Source organism: Ailuropoda melanoleuca, chromosome 2 (assembly GCF_002007445.2).
Source record: "Ailuropoda melanoleuca isolate Jingjing chromosome 2, ASM200744v2, whole genome shotgun sequence".
In the NCBI taxonomy this organism is placed as follows: domain Eukaryota; kingdom Metazoa; phylum Chordata; class Mammalia; order Carnivora; family Ursidae; genus Ailuropoda; species Ailuropoda melanoleuca.
Window position 1 is genome coordinate 134,097,487 of NC_048219.1, and position 15,953 is coordinate 134,113,439.

The following is a 15,953-nucleotide window of genomic DNA, read 5'->3' on the forward strand; positions in this document are numbered from 1 at the left end:
AATAGATGTGGTGAACAAGATTTTTTCCAAGCTACAGATAGACCGACTTATCTGTAAGCCTGTGTAAGGCAAACGGAATACTGATGACTACTTAAGAGAATACTAACATGAAGTTAAAGCTCAAAATGAATAAAACTGCATTAATTAGAAATCACTTTGTCATGCATTACTGTTATTTATCTCTCTAGCTCTATTTTCTGACACTTCACACACAAGAGATAAGCATTTGCTATTTCTAATATAACGTAACTATTTCCAGTATTTCCTTTCTGCTCTATTAAAGGATACTTTTGGGGGGGGTGTAAAAAAAATCAGACTGTTGTAGGTCTGCTAAATAGCGCACCCTTGTGGTTTATTCTGATTCCTAAACAATAAAAAGTCTCCAGGATAAGAATATATCCAAAATTCTGCAGGGATTTGAAAATAATTTCTTTCCAGATATTTTTTCCCAGCCTGCTATTACTTTCAGTCATCAAAACAGCATCTTTTTAAAGCTTCAAATTCAAAAGTAAGTTGTTTAATATAAAATGTCTATAGTAATAATGACTATTTTTTACTTTAAATGTAAAACAAGCAGTAAAGGGGCTCCGGGGTAGCTCAGTTGCTAAGCGACTGACACTTGACTTCGGCTCAGGTCATGATCTCCAGGTTGTGAGATTGAGCCCCATATCAGGCTCTAAGCTGTGTGTGGAGCCTGCTTGAGATCTCTCTCTCTCCTTCTCCTTCTGTCCCCCCCCCCCACACCCCAGGCTTGCATGCGCACAAAAATAAATATGTGAGGTGATAGATGTGTTAATTAACCAGATGGCAGGAATTCTTTCACAATGTATATGTATTTCAAATCACCACGATGTACACTTTAAATACCTTTTAATTTTCTCTGTCAATGATACCTCAACAAGGCTGAAAAGAAAGAAACAAAAGTAGAACTGCCCCTCCGCCATTTTGATCAGTTTGTAGAGGGCCCTGAATGCCTCAAAAGTAACTGCCAGTTATCAAAGTTTCTGAATTAGGAAGACAAGTTAAGCACTGGTCTTCTTTTTACTGTGCACTCGGGATTTCTCTGAGGCATGACTTCAGCAGAAGGGAAGAAAGGGACAAGGGAAGATAAGAAAGGCAGAATGAATGAAGGACTCACTAACTGGATGCAAAAATTAAAACAAAAACAAAAACAAAAACAACAACACATTGAAAATGATCCAGAGCTTTTAAAACTGAAAGAACAAAAATAAGCTTGATTTTCAATATGCGGATTTTCAGGGAGTGATGAGTGAATAAGCAACCAGGAGTTCAGTCTGCAACTGGAATAAAATATTGGGATTGGAATTACAAAGTGGACATATTAGTTACTGTGACCAAGTGGCTTTAAACAACAGACATTTATTCTTTTGCAGTTCTGGAAGCCAGAAGTCTGAAATCAAGCTGTTGGCAGGGCCATAGCTCTCCGAAAGTACGAGGGGAAAATCCCTCCTGGCCTCTTCCAGCTTCTGGTGGCTCCTGGAATTCCTTGGCTTATGGCAGCATAACTGCCATCTCTGCTTGCTTTATCACATGACCTTCTTCTCCTTTCTGTCTCACTACATGTGTCTCTCCCGCTTACAAGAACACCAGTCTTTGGATTTGGGGCCAGCCTAAAGTCCACAAGGATCTTATCTCTAGATCCCTGACTTGAACATACCTTTTGGGGGGATACCACTCAAACCACTGCAGTTGAGAACTCAACAAAGAACATGTCTTCTCCGAAAGAGTACAGTAAATATATGCTAAGACCATGGATTCAGGTACCTCCAAATTTAGAAAACAGGTAAAGGAAGTGGAGGCGAGGAAAAAAAAGAGAGAGAGAGCTGAAATATAAGAGAATCAGGACCAAGGAAGAGAGGAAAATCAAGACCAAAGGGGTGATTTTGCACATCAAATACAGTGAAGAAGTTAAGGAAGTAAGTGCTGAGATGCCTAGGAAGGCATGAGTTCATGCACGCACATGTGCGCGCACACACACACACACCCCAAACCATGGCTTAGTTATTTAGAATTTTTATAATGAATAAATAAAAAATGGTTCCTTAGCTTCTCTAGGGAGGAACAAATAATTCTGGGTCCTACTTAACAGTACATCAAAGAACTACCCAGATGTCCAGATCAAAGAAAAAATAATTAGAAAATTGTATAAAGATGTCCAGTTTGCCAAAGGCAACATACAAAAAAAAAAAAAAGATTACTTAACATGGGAGCATCAACTGGTCATAGAGCAGAGGGTGAGAATCAAAAGAAATGGCTTTTGGTGAGGCCACTGGAAGCCAGTTTAGAATATTAAGAGGCAGACTATTAGACAATGTAGACCTCTTCAGGTCCAAGCACAGAGGAAGTTTACTGAAATAGAATGCATAAGGTCATCTGGAATAAAGATTTGTGACCAGGGGCTAAGATTTATTTCTACATAAAGAAAAGAGAGACTTTGGTAATTAAAAATTTAAAACAATTCTGAAAGTTCTACCTTTTAAATGACTTACTATGAAGAAATGTAAAGGAGTTACACCCACAAAATGAAGTCTTTGGGGACCCTGACTCGGCCTCTGTTTTTCTCACTCAATTTCAGTCTCTGCTTCTCATTCATGCCCAGGCATGCCATAGTCTTCACATTCCCATGTCTTTGAATATGGTTCCTGTTCCCTAAGGTACTCCCACACAGATGTTAATACTGAACCAAGTAACACTTCACCCAACTACCAAGCAGTTACTTTTGAAAACTTCGTAGCAAATGATTCTACCATTTGAAAAAATAGCTATCCTCCTGATTTGTAAGGTGAGATTTTATACAAGGGACGTTAGACAAGAAAATCTTAATAGAAATAAGACAGCTTAATAGTTGATTTTTCAAATAACTACTGAGTTTAAGCATTTGTTGTTGTTGTTGTTCATTTCTACCCTGATTACTATTTACTTTTTTTTTTTTTAAGATTTTATTTATTTGAGAGAGTGTGCAAGAGCGAGAGAGAAAGACAGCATGGGTGAGGGGGGAGCAAGGGTGGGGGGTGGGCAGAGGAAGAAGCAGACACTCTGCTGAGCAGGGAGCTCGACGCAGGGCTCGATCCTAGGACTCCAGGATTGTGACCTGAGCCAAAGGCAGACCGTTAACAGACTGAGTCCTCCAGCCGCCTTGCTATTTGCTTTCTAAGGGCACATACGATAGTTTATAAATTACGATTAAAAATTATAGTTAAAAATTTTTAAAGTTAAGAAAGCACAGAAATGTTTATTAGTTGGTTGGGAGGAGTTGGTTTACTTGAGCATTTAGTTTACTAAACTTCCAAGGAGAAATAAAGTCCTTCAAGTCGATACAAGAAAACTTCTCAGTGTCTCAAATATCTCAAAATAAAATTTGCTCTCAAAGTTACCTGAATCATTTGTCTGATTACAAGCAACAAAATATATAGTCTCATGTTTAATCGCATTTACTTAAAACTTCATTTATAATCCATATGAATAAAGCAAAGAATGTACACATTTTATAGGCATGAAAAGTAGTTTGCAAATGGATTTCCACAAAACAGCATACTCCAGGGAAATGTAGGAGTAAACAGAAGCCACAGTAAGTCAGTATGGGGAAAACACATACCCAGAACACTGCTTTGAACACAAGAGTATACAAAAGTAACTGCAATATATTCTATATAAAAAGACCTTTTTTCTTTTCTTTTTTTTTTTTTAAACTATAGTCTATGTACCAATAAGACATCTGGATTTCCCTGTGAGAATCCCAGAGTCAGGTCAAGAAGATACATCCAGCCAGAAACCCATGAATGCAACATAAAGACTTTGGTGCCATGAAAAATAAAAGTTCGAAATTGAGTATTTGCATTCCCAATATATGCATCAAGCAAGCACCTCTGGTTGGGCCTTAGTAGGCCAGGATTTTAAGATTATGGGTGATTTATTTACTTGAAGATAAAAGCTACTTAAAATTGACACATTTATTCTTTGCTGCATCACAGAACTATACATATGTCATCTCTTCCCAGTGCCAACAAGTTATTCATCTTATTAGGTATTAGTGACTGTTACTAATCTTATTAGCAGTCTATGTGGAAAAGGACAAGTAGGAGGGAAAACAGGTGGTCCCCTGCCCCATTCTAAAAACACAACACACAACACAATTACGTACCTTCTCTGTTTCGTCCACACTCAAGGATTTCACTACACAAGAAGCTGGCCTCTCCTGGATATGGGCAAGGTCCTGGGGGGCACTCTGAGAGCCTGGCATTGGAGGCAGCGGAGCCCGCCTCTTCTTGGGTGCATCCGATGGCAGGGTGTTTGAAATATACGGCTTGGAAATGGTATTGGACCTTGTAAAAGTGGGGCGATGCTTACTTACTAGAGGGGTTGCAGGGGCACTTGCAGTCTAATGAAGGATGAAAAGACAAAACCTATCAGTCATTTCAAGATAAAAAGCACATGCAATTAAAAACAGCTGAGAAAAATCTTATAAAATATTACACGAGACATACTTACTTGTTCCCGCTTTTTCTTACTGCGCTGAAAAAAGCTGAAAAACCCTTTATTTTCTTTCTCCTTCATAATGTCTAGGTTTTGTGATATTTGGCAGGATTCTAAAACAGAAGAAAAACCTCTTACTTTTGTACATGGGATTGTAGATTTTACCTCCAAGTTTTCCTTCAATTACTTTCTCTTGAAAAATTTATACAATGATAAAAGCTACTAATTATGATCTACTATGAACCATGCACTCCGCCAGGCATATCGTATTTAATTCCCAAAGCAACAAGGAAATTTAGTGTTATTGTTCCTATTTCATAGCAGAGCAATCTGAAAATTAAAGAAATGAACATACGTACTTACTTGGGGCCAACCATCAAGAAATGACAGAGATAGGACATAAACTCAATTCTTTGTGACTCAGAGTCTGTGTTCACAATTACCGCATTTACCAACATTTCAAGTAAAATGGACACTTTGAATTAAGTGAGACAGGAAGCTATCAACAGTTTGTCCCTTTGTTTATTTTGAATTTTATTTTATCTCCGAGCTAAAACAATTATGAAATATTTTACTCTCCAAAACATGATTCACTATAATTACTTAGTACTTTATTGTTTCAAATGATTACTTCTTTAATATGATGGTTCTCAACCAGGGGGCAATCTTGCCCCACTCCCATGCCAGAGAACACTGGACAAGGCCTGGGGACAACTGTGGTTGTCACAACTAGGGTAGAGCAGGAGAACGTGCTACCAGCATCGACAGGGTAGAGGTCCGTGATGACGCTGAACACCATCCAATGCACGAGACAGCCCCCAACAGCACAGCATTATCCAGGCCCAAATGTCAACAGTGTCAAAATGAAGAAACTACATTGTAATCCGAAGGGCAATTGTCAAACTTCATGATTACATATTAACATTCCATTTTCCAAAAAGTATTTCCTACTGTTAACTGAGAAGACCCACAAACAATGACAAAGCCAGTAGTGCTGAGTAACCCTGTCCCAGATGGCCTCTAAACGCCATTTCCCACTAAAAAGGGACCTTGATTGCACAAGAATGGTTGACTCTTTGTCAGTACCAAGGATTGTAAAGATGAGTCTGGAATATCTAGTTATAGCAGAGAGAAAGAAATCAGAGTCCACTGAGGTCATTTTAAAAGGGCACAGGAGTCAATCTGATACAGTTTTTACTGGCCAAGGTTAGGACAGTTTGGGCATCATAGGAACTACTCAATAAATTAAAACATTTTGTGCATGTTTAATTCCATGATTTGTAGTGATGCTGAAAAAATAACTGATCCTTACTGTTTACCTCTATGTATAGCTAAGGAAACAGTCTGTTATTTTAAAAACTGATGAAGGGGGACGCCTGAGTGGCTCAATGCATTAAGCGTCTGACTCTTGGTTTGCACTCAGGCCATGATCTCAGGGTCCTGATCTCAGGGTCTGACTGTCAGAGTCCTGAGATCGAGCCCCTACATCGGGCTCTGCACTTAGCAGGAAGTCCAATTCAGATGGTCTCCCTTCCCCTCTGCCCCTTCCCCACCCCATCCACACTCTCTCTCTAAAATACATAAATAAATAAAATCTTTAAAAAAAAAAGATTCTCTCTATAACTAAATAAATACTGATTAAGGAAAAGAATCACGCTTTTCCTGCCTCTTCTGAATGAATTCTACCTCGGTAGACAAGTAGCTGAATGGGGAAATTTGCTGTTTCAGAAATATCTCAATTAATAATTAAAGGAATATTTGCAGGCTATGATTATTTTCCAACTCCTAATCAAGATTTAAGCAATGATTATTGATAGCTAACATCAAAAAAGATAACTTGCGGGGTGCCTGGCTGGCTCAGTTGGTAGGGCATGAGATTCTTGATCTTGCAGTCAATGAGTTTGCGCCCCACACTGGGTACAGAGCTTATGTACGTACACATATGCCTAAATGTAACTTGCTATTACATGGCTGCTAATGGAAGTATATAATCCCACCTATGAAGTATTCTTGCTGAAAATATCTGACCCAAATCTGATCAGTCTCTAGATTTAACAGTCAATTTACAGGAAATAGAGACAATCAAGAAATATGTTAAGTAGCACCACAGGATGCAATCCACAAAATTCCAATGTGGGAAATTCGGTAAGACAAAAGACCCAGTTTCTTCAACAAATGAATTGCAAATTTTTAAACAAGAGAGAGAGAAAGAGAGAAACAAGGAGTGGGGAATATGTCAATTTTGAAAACATTTCTACTAAGGAGCACATATGCGTTTTATGATAAATCACAATATAATTTCCGTGATATTGGAAACAAAGTACTGTATATTGAAATTTGTGGGATATGTCGAAAGCAGCACTTAGAGGTAAATGTATGGTCTTGAATACATTTAAATCTTAAATATATACCCCTTTCTTAGGACTACATATACAGTCTTTTTGTTTAAAAAAAGTTTAAAAATTAAATAAATTATGACAAAGTAGGGGCTACTCCAGGAAAGCAAATATAGTTAATGCCAATAAATATATTAATGTGATATGCCTCAATAACACATTAAAGGAGAATTATATTTCACAAATTAAAACTTCATAAATCTGATGCTTTAAATATCAAGCAGTATGCATTCTGTACAATGAGTTTGTCGACAATACTAACTAATAATGAACATGTGGATAGCACTTTATGGTTACAGATTTTTTCACATGCATAATTTCTTTTCTAGAACAATCCAAAGAGGATTATCAGAAATTATCACAAGTTATCATTTTGAGTCCTTCTTCTAAGTTAGGGAATGTGAAGAAATGGAAGCAGATAGTACTGTCCCATTATACATCTGAAGCCCTGGTGACCACAGACTTTAAATAACTTGAACCAAGACACACACCATTAAATGGTAGAATTCAATATAATATCTACTCATCGATGATGTATAATACCTTTGACTTTTCTTTCTTTTTTTTTTTTTTTAAGAAATGTTATTTCATTTTAAGACAGAATCTTCCACTAACTGAATGTAGATATTTCACATGGTGGTACAGGGCAATAAATATAACCAAAGTATTTCATAAAGTTAATTTTGGTAAAGTATTTCCAGGCACCCTGACATACTCCATACTAGTCAACCTAAGTCTTCACTTACAGCTCTATGGCAGAGATCACCACAAGTCAGAGTTAAACACTAAGAAACATAAGGGTTTCAGCTTACTTAGAAAAACAACTCAAATTTACAGTTTCCTGTTTCCAGAAGAGAGGCTATAAGTAACTGCATACAAAGTCCTAATACTTCTGATAATATTAGATAAAATACGAAGGTAGAGCCATTTACAGCATTTGGATTGATCTTGGAGATTCTGACACCATAAAATTAGCTTTCTTAATTTTCTTATTCCTACTTCTTAAGATTATATTCACAACATTTAGTACTCTGAATAAAGACATACTTTTTTGGTGTAAGGGATATTACAAAACAATGCATTCAACACCTTCCAAATGAGGCCAATAAGATTATGGAATTTGCTTTGGGTTATGTATATAGAGAATGGCAAAGCCAAGTACAAGTACCAGGATGTTGCCACTGGAAAAAAAGCAGAGAAACCACTGTTTCCAATCTACTATTACAGAAGTGGAAAGTGAGACCCAGACAGATAAAAAGCTATTTGCCCTATTGGCTTGCTAAATGAGTTTGACAGCTAATGCAGTTTCAGAATTTAAAAACGTCTATCTTCTGATTATTAGCCAGCACACGTTTTACGAACATTACAATTTTCAGCTCCTTTGATTAACCTAGTCTTCATGATAGCCACTAATAATAAAGAATCATATTATTACTTATGTAGACTTACTCCTTGGAAATGAGAGGCTTATTGTGCTATGGGAAAACTGGAAGTGGTAAAGAAAGAAGATTCCAATAACACATGGGTATAGCTTATTGTTTTGGTTTTTTTTAGTAGAAGATTCCAATAACACATGGGTATAGCTTATTGTTTTGGTTTTTTTTAGTAGTGTGGTAATTATTATAGTAATCAAGTATCTAAGCCTATCCCTTTTTAATGGCTAATTTTTAATAAAATTTTCTTCTATGAAAGTAATGTATTCCTATTATAAAGTTCTGTAATATAAAGAAAAAAAGGATGAAAAAAAATCATCCATTGCCCTACCACCCAAAGGTAAACAGTATTAAAATGTTTTAGGTACTTCCTTTCAGAAATTTTATTGAAAAACATTTTTTACATATTATATTAAACACACTTAAATGGTTTAAAAGCTAATTTTAGCATAAGCATTTTCCATGTTATTCTAAAATATTCACGATTTAACGCTGCAAATATCTCCTATGATGAATATACCCTGATTACTCTGAATAACTGTTTGATGTAAATAATCTGAGATCCTTCCATGGTACCACCAAACTATCAGCAACTATACCTAAAGAACCCAGCAAATTAATTTTTTTTTTCTGTTCTGAGAGTCAAAAATATGTTTCTCTGGGTGGCTGAGTCGGTTAAGTGTCTACCTTCAGCTCAGGTCATGATCCCAGGGTCCTGGGATTGAGCCCTGCATTGGGCTCTCCACTGAGCAGGGAGCAGGCTCCCTGCTTCTCCCTCTCTTTCTGCCTCTTCTCTCTGCTTGTGCTGTCTCTCTCTCTTTCAAATAAATACATAAATCTTGAAAAAAATGTTTTCACATTCTTAGGATGATATTAATTTTTAATCAATTATTGAAATGTTATTATTGTATTAATTTCAGAAATCAAGAAGGGGCATATAAATTATTTTTCGGGAAATAAAAGCCAAAGGTTTTCTTACAGAATGTACACATTAGTAATGTTAAGAAAACAGGTAAAATTAGCAGCTTATTTTCAATTTATCCAATAAAAATAGAGATTTCTTGTTATAATTTTTTCTACTGATTCATATGTCTTACCTTGTAAAGACGATTTATTGAAGGCAGTAACAGAAGTGGCTACAGAAGGAGGGGGTAAAAGAGGGTAAATTGGCTTTAAAGATGATGTTTGTTCAAGTATAAAACATCACTGAGTTTTAGCTGTCTATGGATTATATAAGTCCACAATTTCAGGATAAAGTCTAAAGTGCTCCATGCACAGAGGATGTAGAAGGTAATCAACCTTCACTAAACTTTTGTTTCTAATAAAGCTGATTCATGTTGACTAAATAAGTTTGCAGTTGTCTATTAGCATAGAAACAAACATTATCTAAGAACTCTAAATTGGAATACATTAAATTATTTCTATAGATTAATACTGCAAGCTATTTTTATTTAAAAATTTGGGGAGTTAGATTTATTTTATAAGCTAGTTGATTTTGGGTGAAACTAGAAAAAAATTTGTCAAGGAATTTACAAATTTGAATGATAATTAAGACTCAGACAAAACCATGGTGAGTCTACAGTAATTCACACTTGATTAAATCAACAATGAATTTAAATGTGAATCTTTATTTTCTGTTTAAATCTTAAAGCCACAAAGAATTAAGTTAAATCCCACCAAAAAATATTCATAGATTGATGGAAAAGTGTAAAATGTGAATGACAACTAAGAAAGGCAAGTTTTTATTCTAATTTCAAGAACTGAAATCAAGTTAAATTTTATTATATTTCATTTTCTCTTATTTTCACTGACACGTATTGACTTCTATTTATAGGATCCATTAACTTGCCATAATGAACTTCAGAAACCCTATATGTAAACACAATACAGGCACTTATATGCACATCCTGTCAAATGAATAAAACAAAAAGTCTTACTTACCTCTGCTGACATCCATGGCATATAATTCTCTTAGTCCCAGGTCGTTCAGAGATTTTGTCAAATCAAGGGGCTCCTGAGATTGATAATCTTTCAACAACAGTGTATGCAGTGGATCAAACTCACATTTGCTGCATATAATGGGGGCAAGTTCTTGGAGTGGTGCATGTGGGCTAACTCTCACTATTGTCTTCTGTGTTTTCTTAAAATTGATCACTACTCTCACAGTTTTCTGAAACACAGATTAAAGACATAGCTATTAAATAATTTATTTACTAAAACTTTTCTACAATGATGTCTACAACAAGTGATGATCCAATTATACAGTCATACAATAAACAGTATTTTTCTATTTTGGTGTAAAATTATTATTTTTTCTTTCCTGAAGCATATTCTTAGAAATAATTTGATTATATAATCTAGATTAAATCCATAATCCTTGTAAGGTATTAGATTTTAAATCTAAAAGGGAACATACAAGCCTCATAACTGATACTACTGATAATTTTGCTTGTTCCCTAAAATATTTATTATAAAATAAACAAATGTCCATTGTAATACAGAGTTTTACACGTTCTATTTTATGCTTTAGTTGAGGAATATTTATCTAATGGTTTGTCAGTTGTCTCGATGAAAAAAAGGGTATTTTGGTTAAAATATAAAATTTTTGTGCTGTTCTCTATTGAAAGGAAAATAAATGAGATAACCCATATAAAAAACTTAGCATATGTCTGGCACATATAAGCGATCAACAAATAAACATTAGCTATTGTGATTACCTAATGTCTCTATTATTTGACAATAATACTTTGGCTAATTTTAATATATTAGTAAAGACTATTAACATATTCCTGATTTAGATATCTAGTACTAAATAAAATTATTGAGAAGATTTTAAACATATCATTTTAATGTAATTCAATTAACTCTTGTATACAAATGGAACTTAGAAACATGTTACCATGCTAAGTGAAATCTGCAGTTTGCAGATCATTAAAGCTTAATACGTATTCATTAAACTAAAATACTATGTATAATCCCATGCTGTAAAATAAATATTATTTCCACCTAGATACATATGTATCTAGATTGGTAATAGTCCAATATCCTAATTAATTCTTAATATCAGTATAAATGTGTTCTACACAGTTAAGAATTCTTAACTATTTTAGAGGCGCCTGGGTAGCGCAGCGTTAAGCGTCTGCCTTCCGCTCAGGGCATGATCCCGGCGTTCCGGGATGGAGTCCCACATCAGGCTCCTCGGTTAGGAGCCTGCTTCTTCCTCTCCCTCTCCCCTGCTGTGTTCCCTCTCTCACTGGCTGTCTCTATCTCTAATAAATAAATAAAATCTTTAAAAAAAAATTCTTAACTATTTTATAAAAAGCTGCATAACAACATGAAAAAAATATGAGAATATATACACTCAAGTCATATATAAATAAACTATTAATTTAACTTCAGGAAATATATAAAGGCCAGTATATTAATGTTGACATTCCTAATGAAAAAATATTTCTTGAAACCCATAAAATTCTATAGCTTATAGAAACAGAAAAATTTTATAAATAAAGAATTGGTATTAGAATGATTGCGGTCGAAAAAAAATTTTTTTTGTTTAAAATTCATATATTACAGAAAACTGAGTCATTATATAGCTTGAATTAATGATTTAGAGTAAGTTACAACCACCATATTTTACCAAGTACAGAAAAACCAAAATATATTTTAATAAATTCTTAAATAAATTCTCATTAAAAGAGTCTAAAACTTTCCTGTACATATAAAATACTTTTTGGGGCACCTGGGTGGCTCAGTCGGTTAAGTGTATGATTCTTGATTTCGGCTCAGGTTATATCTCAGGATCGTGAGAGTGAGCCCCACATAGGGCTCCGTGTTAGTGGGGAGTCTGCTTCTCTCCTTCTCTGTCTCCTTCTCCCCCTGCCCCAACTCGTGTACTCATGCTCTTTAATAAATAAATAAATCTTAAAAAAATACTTTTAAAAAAAGTAATTTAAAATGCAGATCATTTATAATTGTCAGATCCTGATATGTCCTACAGATCACTTTAAAGTGTCTAAAATCGAAAGTATTCCCCAAATTCTAGTTAATCCAAAGATTGATAACCAAATAATTCCTAAACAAAGTGGCCGAGGCAAACAAGATAACCACATTCACATCAAATTTAACCAGGAAAGTCTATTTTTATTTCATTTGAAATAAATATGAGCTGCAGGTAATGACTGAAAAATCAATTTAGTATTTTTGCCAGAAGACATCAAAATCACAGTGACATTCTTACCTCTGGTATTATTGGCATAGGTTTTTTCTTATCCAAAATTTTTGGCTTTAAAATGACTTTCTCCACCTCCAACATTCCTATTGGTGTGTTTGGCTTAAATTTAATGGGGTTATTTTCAGCTGACTGCAGATCAATTGTGTAACTGGATGGATTTAAGTGGTATTGTGCACAGAGGAATATCAACAAGTCCATCATAGGTTTACTGTAAAACAAAAGTAATACTGATCATAAAAGTCCATAAAACAATTTCATTAAATGTTATTGTTCCTAGCATTTTTCTTAGAGCTTTTTTGTTTTCAGCAGATAGAACAAGGATATAAAATAGTATGTGTGAAAGAAACTTAAAAATCTAGCTACAAGATCATTTTTTCCCCACTGCAGGAAGAGATATATATATGGTCGTCTGGGCCCTGGACTCCAAGTGTCTCCCTAACTACAAGATATTTAAGTGAACAAAATTATAATAGTTAAAAAGTCCTGATTAGTATTGAAGACAGCTTGGATCCTAGTGTTGGTTTGACAATTATCTATATTTTTTATCTCCCAAGTTGTCATCCTATTATTATAAATGTTAAGAGAAGTTCTTCCCTTACCAAAGAGCACTTAGTTCAGCAAAAGCTCCTTTACAATATTTTGAACACCAGCAGTCTTTGGCTTATAAACTGGTTATATTCCAAAGATCTCATTAAAATGAAGCATTAAGAAGCACCACCACCCAGGTCACCTGGCTGGCTCCGTTAGTAGAGCATGTGACTCTTGATCTTGAGGTCATGAGATCAAGCTCTGCTTTGGGTGTTTAAAAAAAAAAAAAAAAAAAAAAAGAACGAACAAACAAACAAACCACCACCACTCTTTGGGCTTTAGAAAGCACAGTGAGTATCTACAGGAGGAAGCCCACAAAATTCTCAGGAAAAGTATAGTACAGATTTCTTAATTCATTCAAACAACATTTAATATTTTCTAGCCCCTTGGAGAGACAATACAAGTGTTATGGCATATCTGCTCTCATAGATCTATCTACTAGATGGACGAGACCAAGTGTCAGCAAACTACAATCTGCAGGTCAAAGTGGGCCCATGGCCTATTTTTTGTAAATAAAGTTTTACTGGAACACAACTATGCTCATTTGTTTACATAATATCTAGGGCTGCTTATGTGTTACAATGGCAGATTTGAGTAGATGTGATGGAAACTGAATGGTCCACAAAGCCTAACTTATTTACTATCTGGTCTTTGACAGAAAAATGTTATGGGCACCTGTGCTCCAACAATTAATAAGTAACCAAGGAAACGTATAATCTCAAACAGTGATTAAGTGTTAAATTCCATTCACAGTGACAACAGAACAATGCGGTCTCTGAGTCTTTCTTGATTGTCAGCCCTTAAGGAAAGAACACTAAAAACATCTTCTGTAGTGTGTGCTTTCCTCAAATGTCTGGTGATCTTAAGCTGTTAGTTCATATTTAAGACTGAGGCATTAAAACACTCTGTAAAAGTCCTATTTTCATGAATTAAGGTATAGGTTGATGGGCTTCATTTGATGGCAATCAGGTGGCCAGTTATTTTTTCCATGGGGAAATACAAATGTCAGTAAAAAAATCCTCCAATTTCTTGACTACATAATATGAACCCAGCTACTGGCTTTCAGGAACTTGACAGGGAAATAAGGCTAGGAATCTCACTATTCAGGCTCACATTTTTAATTTAGTACATCTGTTTTCATATACACATCATCCCCACTCTCTTAAGTGGAGTTCCCTCATCTGTAGCCTCTCTGGTAGAGCTTTTCCACAGAGGCAGTCTCCTCCCGGAAGAGGGTTAGTTGTCTAACATTGTGTCATCTTGAGGTTAAACAACACTTTATATGGATTCTCAAACCATTCCCTGTGTTCACCCATCTACCTCACCCTCGCCTTCTGTGGCTGCTGCCCATCCCTTCACATCTCTTCTCCTCCCCAACCTACAAGTAGCATCCACTATACACATATCAAGAAAAATAATAAAAACTCTAAATGCTTCAGCAAGGAAAAAAAAGTTCTCTGGAATATGTTTCAGTCCTCAAAATACGTTCCCTATGTCTTTATTAGATGCTTCCACAATAACTTAGGAGTTTGATGTCCTCTTGAGCTACCTATTATGCTCATACATAAATTTGTCTATAATTGCTCAAATTTTGGCATTGAGTAGTAGATATTAAATTTCATCCACAGGAAGACTAGCATAATGGTATTATTCAAGTTTCTTTTTTGGTAACATAGTACTCTATGAGAGCAATTTGAGGCTACAAATTATTGACTTGGAAATAGTACCACCTTTCTCCAATAGTAAATAACGTTAAAATGGATTAGGTAATGTCTAGGTAAATACAATGTAATTATAAATACAGTAAAGCTGGAAGAAGAGAGGATTTTCACTGACATCCTAAACAAGAGAACTGTGTACTACTGTCTATGAATAAATGGTGATATGTTCAGATTGTATTTCTCTCTACACATATAAATGTGCCAATAAATGTAAAAACACTAAAGTTTATACTTTAAACATCTTTTACCTTTTAAATGTACATTCTTTAGAATCTCTGCCAGAAATACACAAAAGTTAACAAAATAAAAATAGTTATTAGTGCTATTTTTCATCCCCCTATGTACAAAAATATAAACATTTAAGGAAAAAGATATTTTCCATTTTTAAAAGGTAAGCATTTAACATTCTATATACACTTACTTAAACTTTTTGATATCGATAAGCCTTAATGAAGTACTGTATCTTTATCTGTGACATTAGTTTTCTAATTTAATAAAAGAAGTGCACAATGGGCCAACAATATTATAATAATGGCCTATTCCCTCAATTTGGTCATCTATAATCTCTGCACACGATATCAGACTTCATGGTAAAAAAGGCTGCATGCTGACTAGACCTACATAATGCCTTGTGAACTCAACACTGCCTAAATATTTTCTAATAAAAAGTCTCTCTTTAAAAGGCAACTAGAAATCACAGAACTTCTTTTTGATTTTATCCTTTCATTCTATAATTCTGTTTAATTCTTTGTTCAATAATTCCAGAAGCCAATTTGGTGTTGAAAATATTCCTATTTCCAGACAGACAAATGCAACAGACCAGAAGTTCTATAACAGATACAAACGCAGATGGAAATTTAATACTACATGTGATAATGGAATTACAAATTTCTTTTTTTTTTTTTTAAGATTTTATTTATTTATTTGACAGAGATAGAGACAGCCAGCGAGAGAGGGAACACAAGCAGGGGGAGTGGGAGAGGAAGAAGCAGGCTTATAGCAGAAGAGCCTGATGTGGGGCTCGATCCCATTACGCCGGGATCACGCCCTGAGCCGAAGGCAGACGCTTAACCGCTGTGCCACCCAGGCG

At 35.1% G+C, this 15,953-nt stretch overlaps 1 protein-coding gene across 7 annotated transcripts in view; it reads right to left on the reverse strand.

Moving 5' to 3' along the window:
- The window catches only part of COBLL1 (cordon-bleu WH2 repeat protein like 1), a 161,513-nt gene that overhangs the window by 34,501 nt on the left and 111,059 nt on the right, over positions 1-15,953 (reverse strand). For 6 of the 7 annotated variants that reach the window (XM_034654665.1, XM_019808462.2, XM_034654661.1 and 3 more), the window contains exons 4-8: positions 12,561-12,762; positions 10,265-10,493; positions 9,421-9,459; positions 4,510-4,607; positions 4,163-4,399 (exon numbers count right to left, since the gene is read on the reverse strand). In XM_034654665.1, the coding sequence (XP_034510556.1) occupies positions 4,163-4,399; positions 4,510-4,607; positions 9,421-9,459; positions 10,265-10,493; positions 12,561-12,762 (805 nt within the window). The remainder of the gene's footprint in view (positions 1-4,162; positions 4,400-4,509; positions 4,608-9,420; positions 9,460-10,264; positions 10,494-12,560; positions 12,763-15,953) is intronic. The other variant, XM_034654662.1, reaches the window with a different exon arrangement.